This window comes from Hermetia illucens, chromosome 3 (assembly GCF_905115235.1).
Source record: "Hermetia illucens chromosome 3, iHerIll2.2.curated.20191125, whole genome shotgun sequence".
Taxonomy (NCBI): Eukaryota; Metazoa; Arthropoda; class Insecta; order Diptera; family Stratiomyidae; genus Hermetia; species Hermetia illucens.
Window position 1 is genome coordinate 20,165,409 of NC_051851.1, and position 15,160 is coordinate 20,180,568.

Below are 15,160 nucleotides of genomic sequence, written 5' to 3' on the forward strand. Positions count from 1 at the left end.
CCCTCCTTTTGCATGTATGGGGACCCCCTCCCCCCCCCCCCCCCCCCTTAAATTCGACGTAAAAGGATGTAATTCACTGTATGCGTGAGCGTTCACAGTTCCCACCTTTCTACCAAATTTGGTGTCAATCGCTACAACCGTCTCCGAGAAAAATGCGTGTGACGGACAGACAGACAGACGCTGTGGAATGGGGCAGTCGCACTACGAACACCAGGGGCCGTATCCTGCTCGAGGCTTTCGCCGAGCTAGATTTGGTGCTTGCCAACACGGAAACGTTTCCACTTTTCGTGGGACAGGGTCGGGCTCAATAGTCGATCTAACATATGTGAGCACCACATTGGCGAGGAGGATGACATGGCTTGGCAGTGAGCATTATACTCACAGCGACCACCAGGCGATTTTCCTCCAGATCGAATATGGGCCATGCGTTGATGTGTGTTCCCGTAAGACTGGAAACCGGGGCGACGAGTTCTCGCAAAAAGGCGCTCAAACTATTGGTGGAATGAAGAGATCACGGTGTTACGGGATGCATGTTTTGTGCTGACTTCGACGAGAAGCGGCTAGCATATGTGAACCTTCGAGGTAGGCTTAAGCAGGCTATACGGACCAGCAAGCGAGAATGCTTCAAGGAACTTTGCACAGAGGCAGACCAAAGCCCCTGGGGAACAGCGTACAGGCTAGTTATGAAGAAGATGAGAGGGCGAACACCACAATTAACCTGCCCGCATCTTCTACTCGATATCGTGACGGCGCTCTTCCTCCCGGATAAAGGGGAGCGCAAACAACACAAGCGAGCACTGGATGTCTACACCATACCTGCGGTAACTGAGGAGGAACTTACGCAAATTTGCCGGAGAATTGATGATAACAAAGCATCCGGTCTGGATGCTGTTCCCAATAGACCCCTTTAAATTCGCTGTTAAGACCAGACCCGACTGGTTTATCAGCGTGTTTGAAACATGCATGATAGAAGGAGTTTTCCCCGACCGGTGGAAGAGGCAAAAACTTGTTTTGCTCCCGAAGCCGAATAAACACCCAGGACACCCATCATCATACCGACCGATTTGCCTTATCGACACGGCAGGAAAGATGCTCGAAAGGGTCATCTACAGCAGACTGCTCCCTATCATCGAATATAAGGATGGACTATCGGAGCGACAATTTGGATTTCGTCAAGCCCACTCAACGATCGACGCCGTAGACGTTGTTTTGAAACTGGCTCGAGACACGATATCGTCTAAAAAATGCTGTGCCGTAGTGACGTTGGACATCAAAAATGCGTTCAATTCCGCAAGCTGGGAGTGGATAAAAAGTTCACTGGCTAAAACGGGTGTTCCTAGTTACTTGACTAAGCTTCTCAACAGTTACCTTTCGGAGAGGACACTGTGGTACGACACGGATGAGGGATCCAAGCAGTACGTCACCGCAAGAGTACCACAGGGCTCAGTGTTGGGTCCTCTCCTGTGGAACGTCATGTACAATGGGGTCCTTGTCCTTTCCGTGCCAAAAGAGGCCACGATAATCGGTTTCGCAGATGATCTAGCTGTGGTTGTCGTCGCGAAAGAACCTGAAGACGTTGAAATGTACGCTAATGAAATCATTAGCGCCATAAAAGCGGGGCTGGAGATGGTTCAGCTTGACCTTGCGGAACAAAAGACGGAGGTGGTCTTGATTACCAATCGTAGGAAGAGGAATACGGTTAATATTCGCGTTGGTGGTCACGTCATCACTTCGAAACCTGTTATCAAATACCTAGGGGTGATGATTGACGCTAAAATCAATTTCAGGGGACATCTGGACTATGCCTGTGAGAAAGCGGCAAATATTATACTATCGTATCATTAGCGCGGATGATGCCTAACATTGGAGGTCCAAGGTACAGTCGCAGATTACTTGTGGCCGGAGTGGTTCGCTCCACACTAGTATACGCGGCACCAGTTTGGGAGGAAGCATTAGCGTGTGAGAGTAATCATAAGAGGGTGAATATGACTTACCGCTTAGTGGCGCTAAGGGTGGGCAGCGCCTTCAGAACAATATCAGGCGAGGCAGCGTGTGTTATTGCGGGAATGATCCCGATAGACATTCTGGCAACTGAGACACGCTGCCTGTACGAGGCAAGGAAAATGAATCCTCTTGAAAAGGATGCAGAATACTGAAAGGCGGCAAGGCGAGAGTCGTTGGAGAAGTGGCAGAAACGGTGGGACGACTCGCAGAGGGGTCGCTGGATCCACACTTTGATTCCCCGTATGGATCCAGCGACGACACGGTGAGATTAACTACCATCTGACGCAATTCCTGTCAGGACATGGCGGTTAAAGGAAGTACCTGCACCAATTCAGGCTGGATGATTCTCCCTTGTGTCCTCAATGTGGTTGCACACCTGAGGACCCGGAGCATGTTATGTTCCACTGTCCACGATTTCTCTCAGAAAGGAGGAGTCTGGAAGACTCCCTGAAAACCACCCTAAGCCCGCAGAACATCGTCGGGGAAATGTTGAAATCGGAGGGAAACTGGTGTGCGGTGAACTCCGCAATCAAACGAATACAAGAGGAACTTGGAAGAGCGGAGCGCGCAAGGAGGACGCGAAGAACGGAAGGCGTGGTCGCGTAAAGCGCAGTCCACCCCGCGAGGTGATGGTTTGCGGCGGTCCCGCGGGGAAGGAAAAAGGAGAAAATGGGGGTGGTTTTAGTGGGTGAGAATCCCATACGCTGCTGCAACCTGGCGCGGCAGTGCCTTTCTAAGATTTCTACTTCCATCCAATTAAAAAAAAAAAGACAGACAGACAGACAGTAAACCGATTTTAATAAAAATGGAATGCGCCGCCATATTGCAAATGATGTGAAGTGTCAACAAAACATTCATCATCATCATCGACGGCGCAACAACCGATATCCGGTCTAGGCCTACCTTAATAAGGAACTCCAGACATCCCGGTTTTGTGCCGAGGTCCACCAATTCGATATCCCTAAAAGCTGTCTGGCGTCCTGACTTACGCCATCGCTCCATCTTAGGCAGGGTCTGCCTCGTTTTCTTTTTCTACCATAGACTTTCCGGGCGGGATCATCCTCATCCACACGGATTAAGTGACCCGCCCACCGTAACCTGTTGAGCCGGATTTTATCCACAACCAGACGGTCGTGGTAGCGCTCATAGATTTCGTCGTTATGTAGGCTACGGAATCGTCCATCCTCATATAGGGGGCCAAAAATTCTCAAAGTTGTAGTCTCCTATCTTTATTCTTCCTGTTTGATCGGTGCGGTTTGATGTTGTTGTTTGGTTGGTTTTCCATGCTGACGTTGCAGCCCAAGATCTCGCGCCGCCTGCTCGATCTGGATGAAGGCAGTTTGTACGTCTCGCGTCGTTCTTTCCATGATGTCGATATCGTCAGCGCAGGCCAGTAGTTGGGTGGACTTAAAGAGGATCGTAATTCTTGCAAGTTTTTCCAACGCTTGCCGCACACAGAAAATTTGATCTGCTGCCGATTTGCCTGGAGTGAAGCCTCTTTGGTATGGGCCAATGATGTTCTGGGCGTATGGGGCTATCCGGCCTAGCAAGATAGTGGAGAATATCTTATAGATGGTACTCAGCAACGTGATACCTCTATAATTGCTGCACTGTGTGATATCTCAGTTTTAATGTATGAGACAGATAATGCCTCGTTGCCAATCGTCAGGCATTGATTCGCTGTCCCATACTTTGAGCACAAGTTGATGAACCACTTATTGTAACTGGTCTCCTCCATATTTAACTAATTCGGCTGTATTTGTCCGTCGTCTATAGTTGGCGGGACCTCCAACTCGCCGATGTTCTGGTTGTTCAGTAATTCATCAAAGTACTCAACCCATCGCTCCAATATGCTCATTCTGTCGGAAATCAGATTTCCCTCTTTATCTCGGCAGGATGAGCATCGAGGTGTGAAAGGCTTCATCCTGCTTAGTTGTTGGTAAAACTTGCGCGTCTGGTGCGGTTGCTCCCTGTGCTTTTCAAGTTCACAGACTTGTTGGTTCTCCCAGGCTTCCTTTTTTCGTCTGTGAAGTCGCTTCTCCGCTCGACGGAGTTCGTGATAAGTCTCTGCGCGCGCCCGCATTCTTTGAGAATGCAACATTACTCGGTATGCAGCATTCTTCCATTCCGTTGCTAGCTTACATTCATCGTCAAACCAGCCGTTCCGACTCCTTTTGCGGCTGGGGCTAAGTATGTTCGTGGCCGTATCAATGATAACGTTCTTCAGGTGATTGTGAAGATCATTTTTTGATGCTTCGTCTCCAGGACCTCTGTTGACTGCGGTTATTGCGGCATCCATTTCCCTCTTATAGGTGTCGTGGAGGGCTGTGTTGTGGATGGTTTCAGTATTCACTCTTAGCTGATTATCACAGGGGATTGTAAGTGGTGTCGTAATTCGAGTTCGGAGCACCATTCCGACGAGATAGTGATCCGAGTCCACATTGGCCCCCCTATATGTTCTGACATTCATCAAGACTGAGAGGTGGCGGCGTTCAATCAGCACGTTGTCGATTTGGTTGAAAGTGGTCCCGTCTGGAGAGGCCCACGTATGTGTGTGAACCGTTTTTCGCGCAAACCAGGTACTTCCAATAACCATTTCGTGTGATGCTGCTAACTGGATAATGCGCAATCCGTTATCATTGGTATGCCTGTGTAAGCTATGGGAGCCAACGTATCGCCTGAATACGGGCTCTGTCCCTACTTGACTGTTGAAATCTCCAAGTATGATTTTGATATCATACTTAGGACAGGCTTCGAGGGTTCGCTCAACTGCCTCGTAGAAGGTATCCTCCTCCGACTCTGCAACCTCCTCTGTAGGGGCCTGAACGTTTATGAGGCTTATATTTCTAAACGCAACAAAATATTATCTGAACAAAATACAAAGGAAAGTCGTGAAAAACCTCCGGTCACGTCTAGTTCCGTAGTTCAGTTTGTAATCTGGGCCCTGGGGGAAGTTACCTTTCTAAAGAGTGAATTATTGTATTAAGCGACTGAATAAACCAGTGTTGACCGATGTTTGGAATATAGGCGGTTGTAATAGGTTAGGGCAGTATGCAGCAATACAGAGTCTGTGAGACCCGATCACTTGGGAGTCTTGGGCTCTCCCGTATACCAGCTCCGCGAGGCTAGCAGCAAATTCCTCTCGGCGGGTTGTTCGAAGGCCAAGTAGGACGAGAGGAAAGACCTGAGTCCAAGACGGATCGTCGCGGGCCATAATGGCGGATTTCAGCGTCTGGTGCCAACGCTCTAGCATCCCATTGGATTGCGAGTGGTAAGCCGTAGTTCGCTGGCGTTTGAATCCCAGGAGTTTGCCTAACTCCGACAAAAGGGTGGACTTAAATTGCATCCCCTGGTTAGTGATAATCACTGCAGGGACACCAAAGTGAGGGATCCACTCTCGACAGAAGACTTCGGCACAAGATTGCGCCGTAATGTCTTTCAGAGGTATTGCCTCAGGCCACCGCGTAAACCTGTCGATGATTGTGAGGCAATACTTGAAACCGTGCGAGTCTCGTAAAGGGCCTACGATGTTGAGGTTTATTGTGCGGAATCGCTTGGTACTGCGTGGGAATAAGCCCACTTCTTTTCAGGCATATACCTGGTGACCTTACACTTCTGGCATGCGATGCACTCTCTGGCCCAGGAATTGACGTTCATGGAGGGCCAGAAGTATTTTTCGGTGACTAGCCGATTTGTCGTCCTGATGCCTGGATGCGCTAAGTCGTGAACCGCGCGGAACACTCCCTTGCGAAAGGTGGCCGGGGTCCCTTTTCCGAGTACTCGCAACAGAGAGAGAGCTTCGAGCCGAAAATGGCCAACTCCCGAAATTTGTATTTGGGATTGGATTTGAGGCTCTGAAGCACTGCGTCATCCTCCTGCGCCTGGGCGATAGCCAAGAAGTCGAATGACAAAGCGTCAGCAACTATGTTGTCCTTGCCGGAAACGTGCTGTATGTCGGACGTGAATTGGCTTATAAAGCTCAGGTGTCGAAGCTGACGAGGGGAGGCTTTGTCGAGCTTTTGTTTTAAAGCATACGTGAGAGGCTTATGGTCTGTGAACACTGTGAATGGCCTGCCATCTAGGGGAAAATGGAAGCATTTAATGCTCAAGTACCCGGCGCGCAGTTCTCGATCGTAGCTGCTGTCGTTCTATTGAGCGGGGTTCAACTGTTTAGAGAAAAAGCTCAACGGCTGCCAAACAGTCAAACGGGGCAATTGACAAGGGTATTCTTCCCAGACATTGCGAGGAGGATGAAAACGATGTGGATGATAGCCAATAAGTCAATTCCTTACAGGACACGGTGACTTCAATTTTACGCAATTCCAGCTCAGCACAAGGAGTTGCTGTGACTGCGGAGCTCAGGAAACGGCACTTTCCGTGCTATATGAATGTTCGGTACACGAGGATTAAAGGCAGCGGCTGGTAAATGCAACCATGCCTGAGCTTGAAACATGACCAGTGCAGCCGGACGACCTTGTTAGGCAAAAGCTCTTTTCTGCATTTGAAAATGTCGGGTCAAGTGCTGATGAGATCAGCGACGCGAAACGGTCATTGACAAAGGCTCGGCTGTTAACACAGCAGCAAAGTTGGCAAAAATAAGCCCCAAACGCTGCTGAATGGAGATCGCACCGGTTTCAGAGGAATCTAGGACAAACACGATTCTCGGGGTTGAGTGTGTCCCATTCGCAACATTTTGCGAAACTTAACATTGGCGTGGGACTCGAGGTGGTTGTGGTGATAATGTCGACAAGCCGACAAGCTAGAGTCGCATCCCCCACTTGTAAGGACGTATCTTTGCGAGAAATCTACCATCAGGCAAAAGTGGAGATACCATAGGAGTTGATAATTCTCAACTATAGACGACTAACTACCATAAAAAGGCAGATTTCCTTATTCTATATGCAATTAATGCTTATCCTTCCAGACTTCCCTTACCTGTTCTTCTTCCTTGAATTCATCTTCTTTGAGGAGGAGCTCATCCCGAAGATTCGCAAAGTCATTTGTTAGCTTCTGTAAGTCATTCGTCAAAGCCTCGTTTGTTCGATTTGATTCAATCAATTGTTGACGGAGTGTGTTGTTCTGAGCAATCAATTGTTCGCATCTGTAAAGTAATTGCAGGATTATTGTTGTTCTGTTTATTGAGTAAGATACAAATGTAGTTCGCAAGCAACCATGTCCTTACCTGTGCTTTTCCTCGTCTAAATTCCGGCAAATATCATCATGATCATGGTGAACGTAATCTCGACAAGGTGGGGGTGTGTCTAAAGGTGGAGAGCTGCAAGGTAAACTTGTGGGCTGATGGGTGTGGTGAGTTGGTGGAGGTGGTAATGGCATTCCAGATGATGGACACTGAAAATATTTCAATGTAGAGTGAAATTTTTTTTATTGTTTCAGCTGCCATTACCGGTCCCATTGATGATTTTTTCGGAGAGCATGTTGAAATGGGTTTTATATCGTGAATTTTTCCCTCCAAATCATTGCATCGCTGCTTATATTGCAGAACTTTCGCCTGTAAACGACTGACGAGAGCAGCTTGGTTCTGCTGCGCTTGTTTGTAGGCATCGATTCGGCGCCGGTAACTGCCAGCTTCGTCCTGAAGACGTTGACGCAGTTCTTGATTTTGCCGAAGAAGCGTTGATGTTTCTGCAGATGTCGGACTCGACATCCTTGGTGTAGACGTGCTATTCTCAATACGACTTTTGTTAAAAGGCCGTGAGAATGGTTTCTTGCTTCCTACTGTTTGCTTTTCTCGTGTCGGTGATCCCAAATTTGTGTTCAATGTGCTTTTGTATGGTACCTGCAAGGTAAGAATGTTCATGTTAGATATTAAGACCTGCGGATTCGTAGATAGAATTCGAAAAAAAAAGCAATCTGACATCGCTAAAAATGAACCAGGCAAAGAGACAAATTCCTTCGATTTATCTTTCTCAATTTTGTATTCGTGTATTCATGATTTACCAGCATCTGCATCAGTTAGTTCTCTTTGTCCTGTGAAAAGCAAATCAGAGGTTTTTTTCTGGTATGCTGCATATTTCTTTGTTCCTCCTTAACTTCCTTTAACATTTTCATCACCTTTCAATTCCATATTCCGACATTCACTTATTTTAAAATAGTAATATATGATCAAAAATTTCAGTTTTACAATTTTATAACACATTTTAGCTTTCCACAAAACCCTAAAATTCATTCAAAGATTTTATAGTTAATGTAGGAATAAGATTCCCCAAACGATCATTAACCTATTTTTGATGATCTTTACACATGGATTTAATCACACTGCATATTACGAAATGCATTTCTACGGTTTCTTTCTGGCTAAAGCGAAATATTGCTGATGCAAATGCTGTGATCTAGCTAGACCCCGGTCTGGTTGGAAAACCGGATCGATACAAGATCAACAGCTGAAGACTGGTGTGTGGTGAGGATCATCCTGCGTTTTTTTGGGAGAGAAGTAAGTTAGATTGAAACTGTTTCGCTACTGACACCCAAAGCGTATAGTTTCCACGCCGAGGGCGATAGGTGATTGAATGCTGGAAGAGTGAGGTCGTCGGTTATTCTTGAAGAGAATTGTTTTTCCCCCACAATTAAAGAGTACGAAAAAAATTGCCGCTTCAGCGCTGCAGTTGAAAAATCGAACAGCACGTTGAGAAAGCCGAGACGTGACAGGTTTTTAAATTGCTGGCGATGGCGCGAGTTTCCTGGATCGCGATAGTGATCTCTCTTTATTTTACGAGCGGGGAGCATGACGTGATATGTTGATTGAGAGCAACGACTTTGCGCGTGAAAGGACCAACTGCAGGGGGAGGGGGCGAGCGGAGGCTAAGCAGCAAGAGTTTGATGCATTGCATCTTTGATATAACAGCCGGGCCTAAATCTGGGGGCCTGTTAAGCAACTTCTACTGAGCCCTGATATTTCCCCTTGGGGGTCAATTTTATTCTTGGGAATAGAAAAGAGTTTCGTGTGGCCCAGTTTTGGTTATAGGGTTGCTGAGGCAGCGTCGTCCTCTAGTACTGGGCAAGATACGCCCGGGTAAAAACCAGTCTTTCTAGTTTCAGAACAGATCCCGTATATTTCTAAGAACCTTTCCTTTATGAGCTCTGGAAGGAGGGGGGGGGGGGGGCTCAGTTTTTGTATTTTCCTTCCTTTCCTTTTTTTCGAGTTGTCACAATCCCGGACGATCCTACCTACCTTAAAATATATAGCGGCTCTGGTGGTGGTACAAAAAACCCTAGCTGACAACATTATAGGAATTACAATCACTTTCTCGAGATGTCAAATTTCTGTGATTTTCCGAGCCTCATATTTCATCTTCTTCTTTAAGGATTTCCGCTTAAAGTTGCTATTATGGGAGATAGTAACATCAATAATATACGCCTAGCGACCTTTCTTGTCAACTAACAGCACATCAGGCTTGTTATCTGGTATATGCCGATCAGTCAGGACTTGCCTGTCTCAATAATTATATACAGCATTATGTCTGTTCGTGTATTTTCCTGGAGCCATTACAGTGCAGCCAGAAATGAGATGGTCCAATGTCTTTAACCCCAAATCCCGTATTCTGCATTGCACGTTTTCCACCGCTCTTTCATTATTAACTTTTTGTGACTTCAGGGGAGGGGGAAGTCCTCCGAAACGGCACACATAAGCCCCTCCGTCTCAGGAAAGAGCTCCCCAGCACACAGCTATCCGTTCGACAAAAAGCAAATTGACAAACGACTGCCAGAGACAATTCACGTGTCCATCATGCATTGCCTTCGATTTCCATTCAAGTGGATTCAGCCTGCAATTGGCTTTACAAACAGCAAAATATAAAGGACTCGCCTGGTCCTTGCTGTAAAAATAAGTAACTAGCGATGTCACGAGGAAGGTTGGGAATTTGGACATACATAGTAGTCCGCATCCGCCGCTGGACTTTTTTCAGATCGATCTTTACCACGGCAACATTCCAAATACATATGCCAGTGAAGGGATAGCAAATAGAGTGCAAGAGATGCCATTTTAGCACCACTTTCAGACCTCGTAGGAGTTCGGGCAGCAGAACATCCTTCAAATCATTAGCTCGAGCATGGTTTCTTTGCAAAATTTCTAGGTGGAAAATCCTCCAGTTGACTAAAACCTGGTTTACGCCATGTACCAACCGACCATGCGTACTGGTGAACTTTTTGTACTAGAAATTCTACCGATTCAGACCAGGGCCTCTCGATAAACGTCTTCTTCGGTAATTTCCACAAAATTCATGTCTAGGATAGTGCATGGTGGATGCCTTCAATCAGTCAGCACGCTTAGCGGAGTGGACGGGTAACCCAAAAAAGCCCATCCCAATATTTTTTCGCTTCAGTCACCGGAAATTGCTCAATTGATTTGTTGTGATCTGACAGAACTCAACTGGTCCTTTGCGCCAGTCTCACTAGCGATGGCACAGTTCCGGTGAACCCTCTGCACTTTGTTCTTCTTCCGTCTGTCGGCATTGCTAGTACTGATTTGAGCCAGCCTAGCAATGCCTTAGTGAGTTGCGCTGACATTGCAGGCGAACTTTCCCCGGTGAATCTCTTCGGTCACTCAAACCAATAACGCGAAAGTCAATCTTCTGAAGCTGAAGTGGTCATTACAGATTGTGGCGGAACACCTGGAGCAGGCGGAGCTCCTGATCATCATGGCGCTTAAATGTTGAACGGCTCCACAATTAACGGTTTCGACGCCGTGCTGTCCATTATGAGAGCCTAACTCAGTCACCAAGTCAGACAACTCCGGCCGGCCATCTGTATTGGACGCATTTTATACCTGACTGTCAGGTGTGATGATAGCTTCCTCAGTGAGTAATCTTGAAGACTACAAAGTTCCTGCACTTTCTTCACTTAGCCCCTGAGACTGAAGCTATCTACACCTCCTTGCACAACCGGACTTGGGACCGGCTACGGCGGAATTCTTTGTTATTATTTCTGAGCGAGCATTTTTTGTCGTTGCATGAATTTTTTTGGTTGTTTCTGCATGAAATCTTTTGTTGCCTTTGAATGATTTTTTTTAATCATAATAAAATGAATCGGAGCTAATTCGTTTTGATGTGAGGACTCCGTCTTCACCTCCCTCTAACCCGCAAGGTTCACAATAAATACAAGGCACACCTTCAATATAATGGCCTATGGCTGGCAAGGTTGGATGGAAAAAACCCAAAGGGTATTTTGATAGGTTCCCGCGATGTCCCATGTTTGTTCGTTTTTCAGTTTCCGGTGCGGACCCTCGCATCGATTTCAGAACGCGTAAAGTTTTGATAAATGACACGGGAGGGACTGAAATGGTCAAAGGTCCTCGTCGACAAAACACTTCGGTGGAACTTCAGTACCATATTTGCGGGCGGACCTTCACAGTCAATTTTGCCAAATTTTTGGGATTCTGGGATAATTCTTCTCTCTTGGCCGCCCCCGGCCTCATGTGATGGTATTCTGAAAAATTACAAATAACTGCTATCCGTGCTTATGAATCCTAAAGATAAATCTAGAACATTAGAGCAGACGTTTGGGATCAATATAAAAATTAGAACCGTTCTTGGTCGGCAACGGCGATTTCATAATAAGAAAGGATTGGACATTCAAACTCTTTCACCAATAAATACTCCATTTAACAAAAGTATCTCATGCAAAACATAATTTATTTTCTGTTAGGTAGTCTATTCCCATCGAAACATGACATTAAGAGCAAAAAAGATAAGAATCATGTATTTGTATAAATCCGAAGTCAATAAAATATTCAATCAGAGCCACTGTACGAAGAAATCCATCGTACAACAGATATCCTTCCGGCTATGATATACGAGTGCTACGTTAGCATAATATTTACGGTTCCTGAATTTTTTGTCTGCATATAAATGATAGTTTGCACGCATTGTACAGGCTGTCACCATCTTCTTGTACAACTCAAATTGTTTCATATATCGAATAGGAATGTCGTTCTTGTATTCCCGCGGGGAAAACCGCGGCAACGTAGGAAAGGAGTTCTGGGAGTGAATTTTCTATTTGGATTGGGACTGGATAGTAAATATGCCGAAATGTGATAAACATTTTGTCAATAATATGTTTGCATAATTGTTATGAGGTTTTGACATTCTTGAACAGCGAAAAGATAGAGAGATATTTGTTTATTCAGAATATTTAATTATGAAGGCGGTTTTCAACCAATTGAAAATTAAATTCAATCAGGGATGTGTAATTATTATTTTAGTAATTTCAATTCATTTTCTTTGCGTAGAAACATAAGACATGCATCCCTTGGTACGGTATAGCGTCTTAACCACACCTACGTACCATTGTACCCGGTCCACTGAAATGTGCTTTGACTCCCCCAAGGACTTCACGAGATGACCACACTCCTCCTATACTGTTCTGTGTAAAGTGCTCTTGGGGCGATTCACTCGTCGGCCATCTTGGAAGAGTGGATTCCACTGTATAGCAGAGCCAGTAATAGAATTGTCGCACCTCTTTAACGTGTTTTTATTTTTTATTTTTATTGTCACTTCCTCCTGCCAGTGTTGAACCTGTAGGAGGCACTTACCGGTCATTTATGAATTTTATTTGAACAGGTATCAGAATGGCATGTATTTTGAGGTCTAGATTTTGTATAGGATACGTTCTGAGAAGGAGACCTGTTACATTTTTCGCGGCATACATTTTGAAGTCAAAGGGTAGTATAGGTTCCAGCGCGAAACGTGGATTGGTACCCACGATGAGCATAAAACCTGGCAAACGTCTGCTGAACCAACACCAATAGCTCTACCATCAAACCCTATCTACACCTCCACGTGGTGATCGCTGGGAGTCCTTTCTTCATGAAAAACCGCAGACGGAGAACAATGAAGGCGAGTCTCCTGGGCCAAAAACGGGACAAAATATACCAACTGGTCTTCCAGATTGGGAGTTGGGTAGGGCTGACAACCCTACATAGAAAACCGATGTTACGAAGCCACGGAACGAGCCTCGGACAGGATGGATTTTATAATACAACGACGAACCCGAAAACGACAACGGATTAACGACTTGTGCATTTTCTCATGGAACGTGCGCTCCCTGTACAGACCGAATACTACTGAGCAGTTAGCCGATAGCCTGTCCAAATATAAGGCTGATATAATAGCGTTGCAAGAGAGGCGATAGACAGGGACCGGTTTCCTAAAGAAGAGCCGCTACGCCATATACTATAGCGGTCATCCAGTAAACCATGTGCTCGGAGTAGGTTTCTTAATCAGCCAAAAAGTGAAACCTGCTGTTATCGGCTTTGAAAACATAAGCGAACGGCTATGCACTCTGCGCTTGCGAGGCAAGTTTAGAAATATAAGCCTCATAAACGTTCACCCCCCTACAGAGGAGACTGCAGAGTCGGAGAAGGATACCTTCTACGAGGCAGTAGAACGAACCCTCGAAGCCTGTCCCAGATATGATATCAAAATCATACTTGGGGATTTTAACAGCCAAATAGGGAAGGAGCCCGTGTTCAGGTGATACGTTGGCTCCCATAGCTTACATAGGGATACCAATGATAACGGACTGCGGATTATTCAATTAGCAGTATCACACGAAATGTTTGTTGGAAGTACCTGGTTTGCGCTGAAAGCGGTCCACAAACATACGTGGGCCTCGCACAAGGCGTGGAAGTTTTACCAACAAGTCAGGAGGATGAAGCCTTATACACCTCGATGCTCGTCCTGCCGAGACAAAGAGAGAAATCTGATTTCCAACAGAATGGGCATATTGGTGCGATGGGTTGAGTATTTTGATGAACTGTTTAACAACCAAAATATTGGCAAGTTGGAGGTCCCGCCAACTGAAGACGACGGACAAATGCTGCCACCACCAAGCATAGAAGAAACAGTCCGTGCAATTCATCGGTTTAAAAATCATAAGTCGCCAGGAGCCGATGGAATTACAGCCGAATTAGTTAAATATGGAGGCGCCCAATTACACCAAGTGGTTCATCAACTTGTGCTCAAGGTGTGGGACAGCGAATCAATGCCTGACGATTGGCAAAGAGGCATTATATGTCCCTTTCATAAAAGGGAGAGAGGGATTAAGTACCATCTATAAGATATTCTCCGGTATCTAGCTAGGCCGCATAGCCCCTTACGCTCAGAAAATCATTGGCCCATACCAAAGAGGCTTCACTCCAGGCAAATCAATAACAGATCAGATTTTCTCTCTGCGGCAAACGATGGAAAAACTGTTGGAATATGGACATCAGTTGCACCATCTATTCATTGACTTTAAAGCCGCCTATGACAGTATAGCCAGGGTAAAACTGTACACGGCCATGGGAGAATTCGGTATCCCGACGAAATTGATAAGGCTGACTAGGCTGACCCTGAGCAATATGCGAGGCCAGAATCACTCTCGAGAGGATTCAACATCAAGAACGGTCTAAGAGAAGGGGATGCCCTATCATAGGTCCTCTTCAACCTGGCCCAAGAGAAAGTGATACGTGATGCCGATGTTAATGCGTCAGGCACCATCCTCTTCAAGTCCACCCAACTACTGGCCTACGCTGACGATATCGACATTATGGGAAGAACGACGTACAAACTGCCTTCATCCAGATCGAGCAGGCGGCGCGAGATCTTGGGCTGCACATTAATGAAAGCAAGACGAAGTACATGGTGGCAACGTCGGCACGAAAACCAAAAGAACGAACCACATCGAATCGCACTGGTCACACGAAAACAATGAAGATGGAAAATTACCACTTTGAGACTGTTTCTCCTATCTAGGGTCGAAAATCACAACCGATAATAACTACGACGATGAAATCCGCGCACGGTTGTTGGCAGCCAACAGAGCCTATTTCAGCTTATAAAAACAGTTTCGCTAGAAACGTCTCACCATAGGGTCAAAGCTCTTATAGTACAAGACAATGATCTTGTCAGTCCTTATGTATTCCTCGGAGGCTTGGGTTCTTAGTAAAAAAAACTGCGAACTCTTGGCCGCGTTCGAGAGAAGAATACTCCGAAAAATTGTTGGTCTCTTACATGAGGATAGACGATTCCGTAGGCTACATAGCGACGAAATCTATGAGCGATACCACGACCGTCTGGTTGTGGATAAAATCCAGCTCGATAGGTTACGGTGGGCGGGTCACTTAATCCGTATGGATGAGGATTATCCAGCCCGGAAAGTC

At 46.0% G+C, this 15,160-nt stretch overlaps 1 protein-coding gene across 1 annotated transcript in view; it reads right to left on the reverse strand.

Annotated features, from left to right (window-relative positions):
- The window catches only part of LOC119650982 (rootletin), a 70,531-nt gene that overhangs the window by 44,894 nt on the left and 10,477 nt on the right, over positions 1–15,160 (reverse strand). Inside the window, exons 2-4 of the mRNA XM_038054245.1 lie at positions 7,409–7,801; positions 7,187–7,353; positions 6,940–7,105 (exon numbers count right to left, since the gene is read on the reverse strand). Coding sequence (XP_037910173.1) covers positions 6,940–7,105; positions 7,187–7,353; positions 7,409–7,801 — 726 coding nt within the window. The remainder of the gene's footprint in view (positions 1–6,939; positions 7,106–7,186; positions 7,354–7,408; positions 7,802–15,160) is intronic.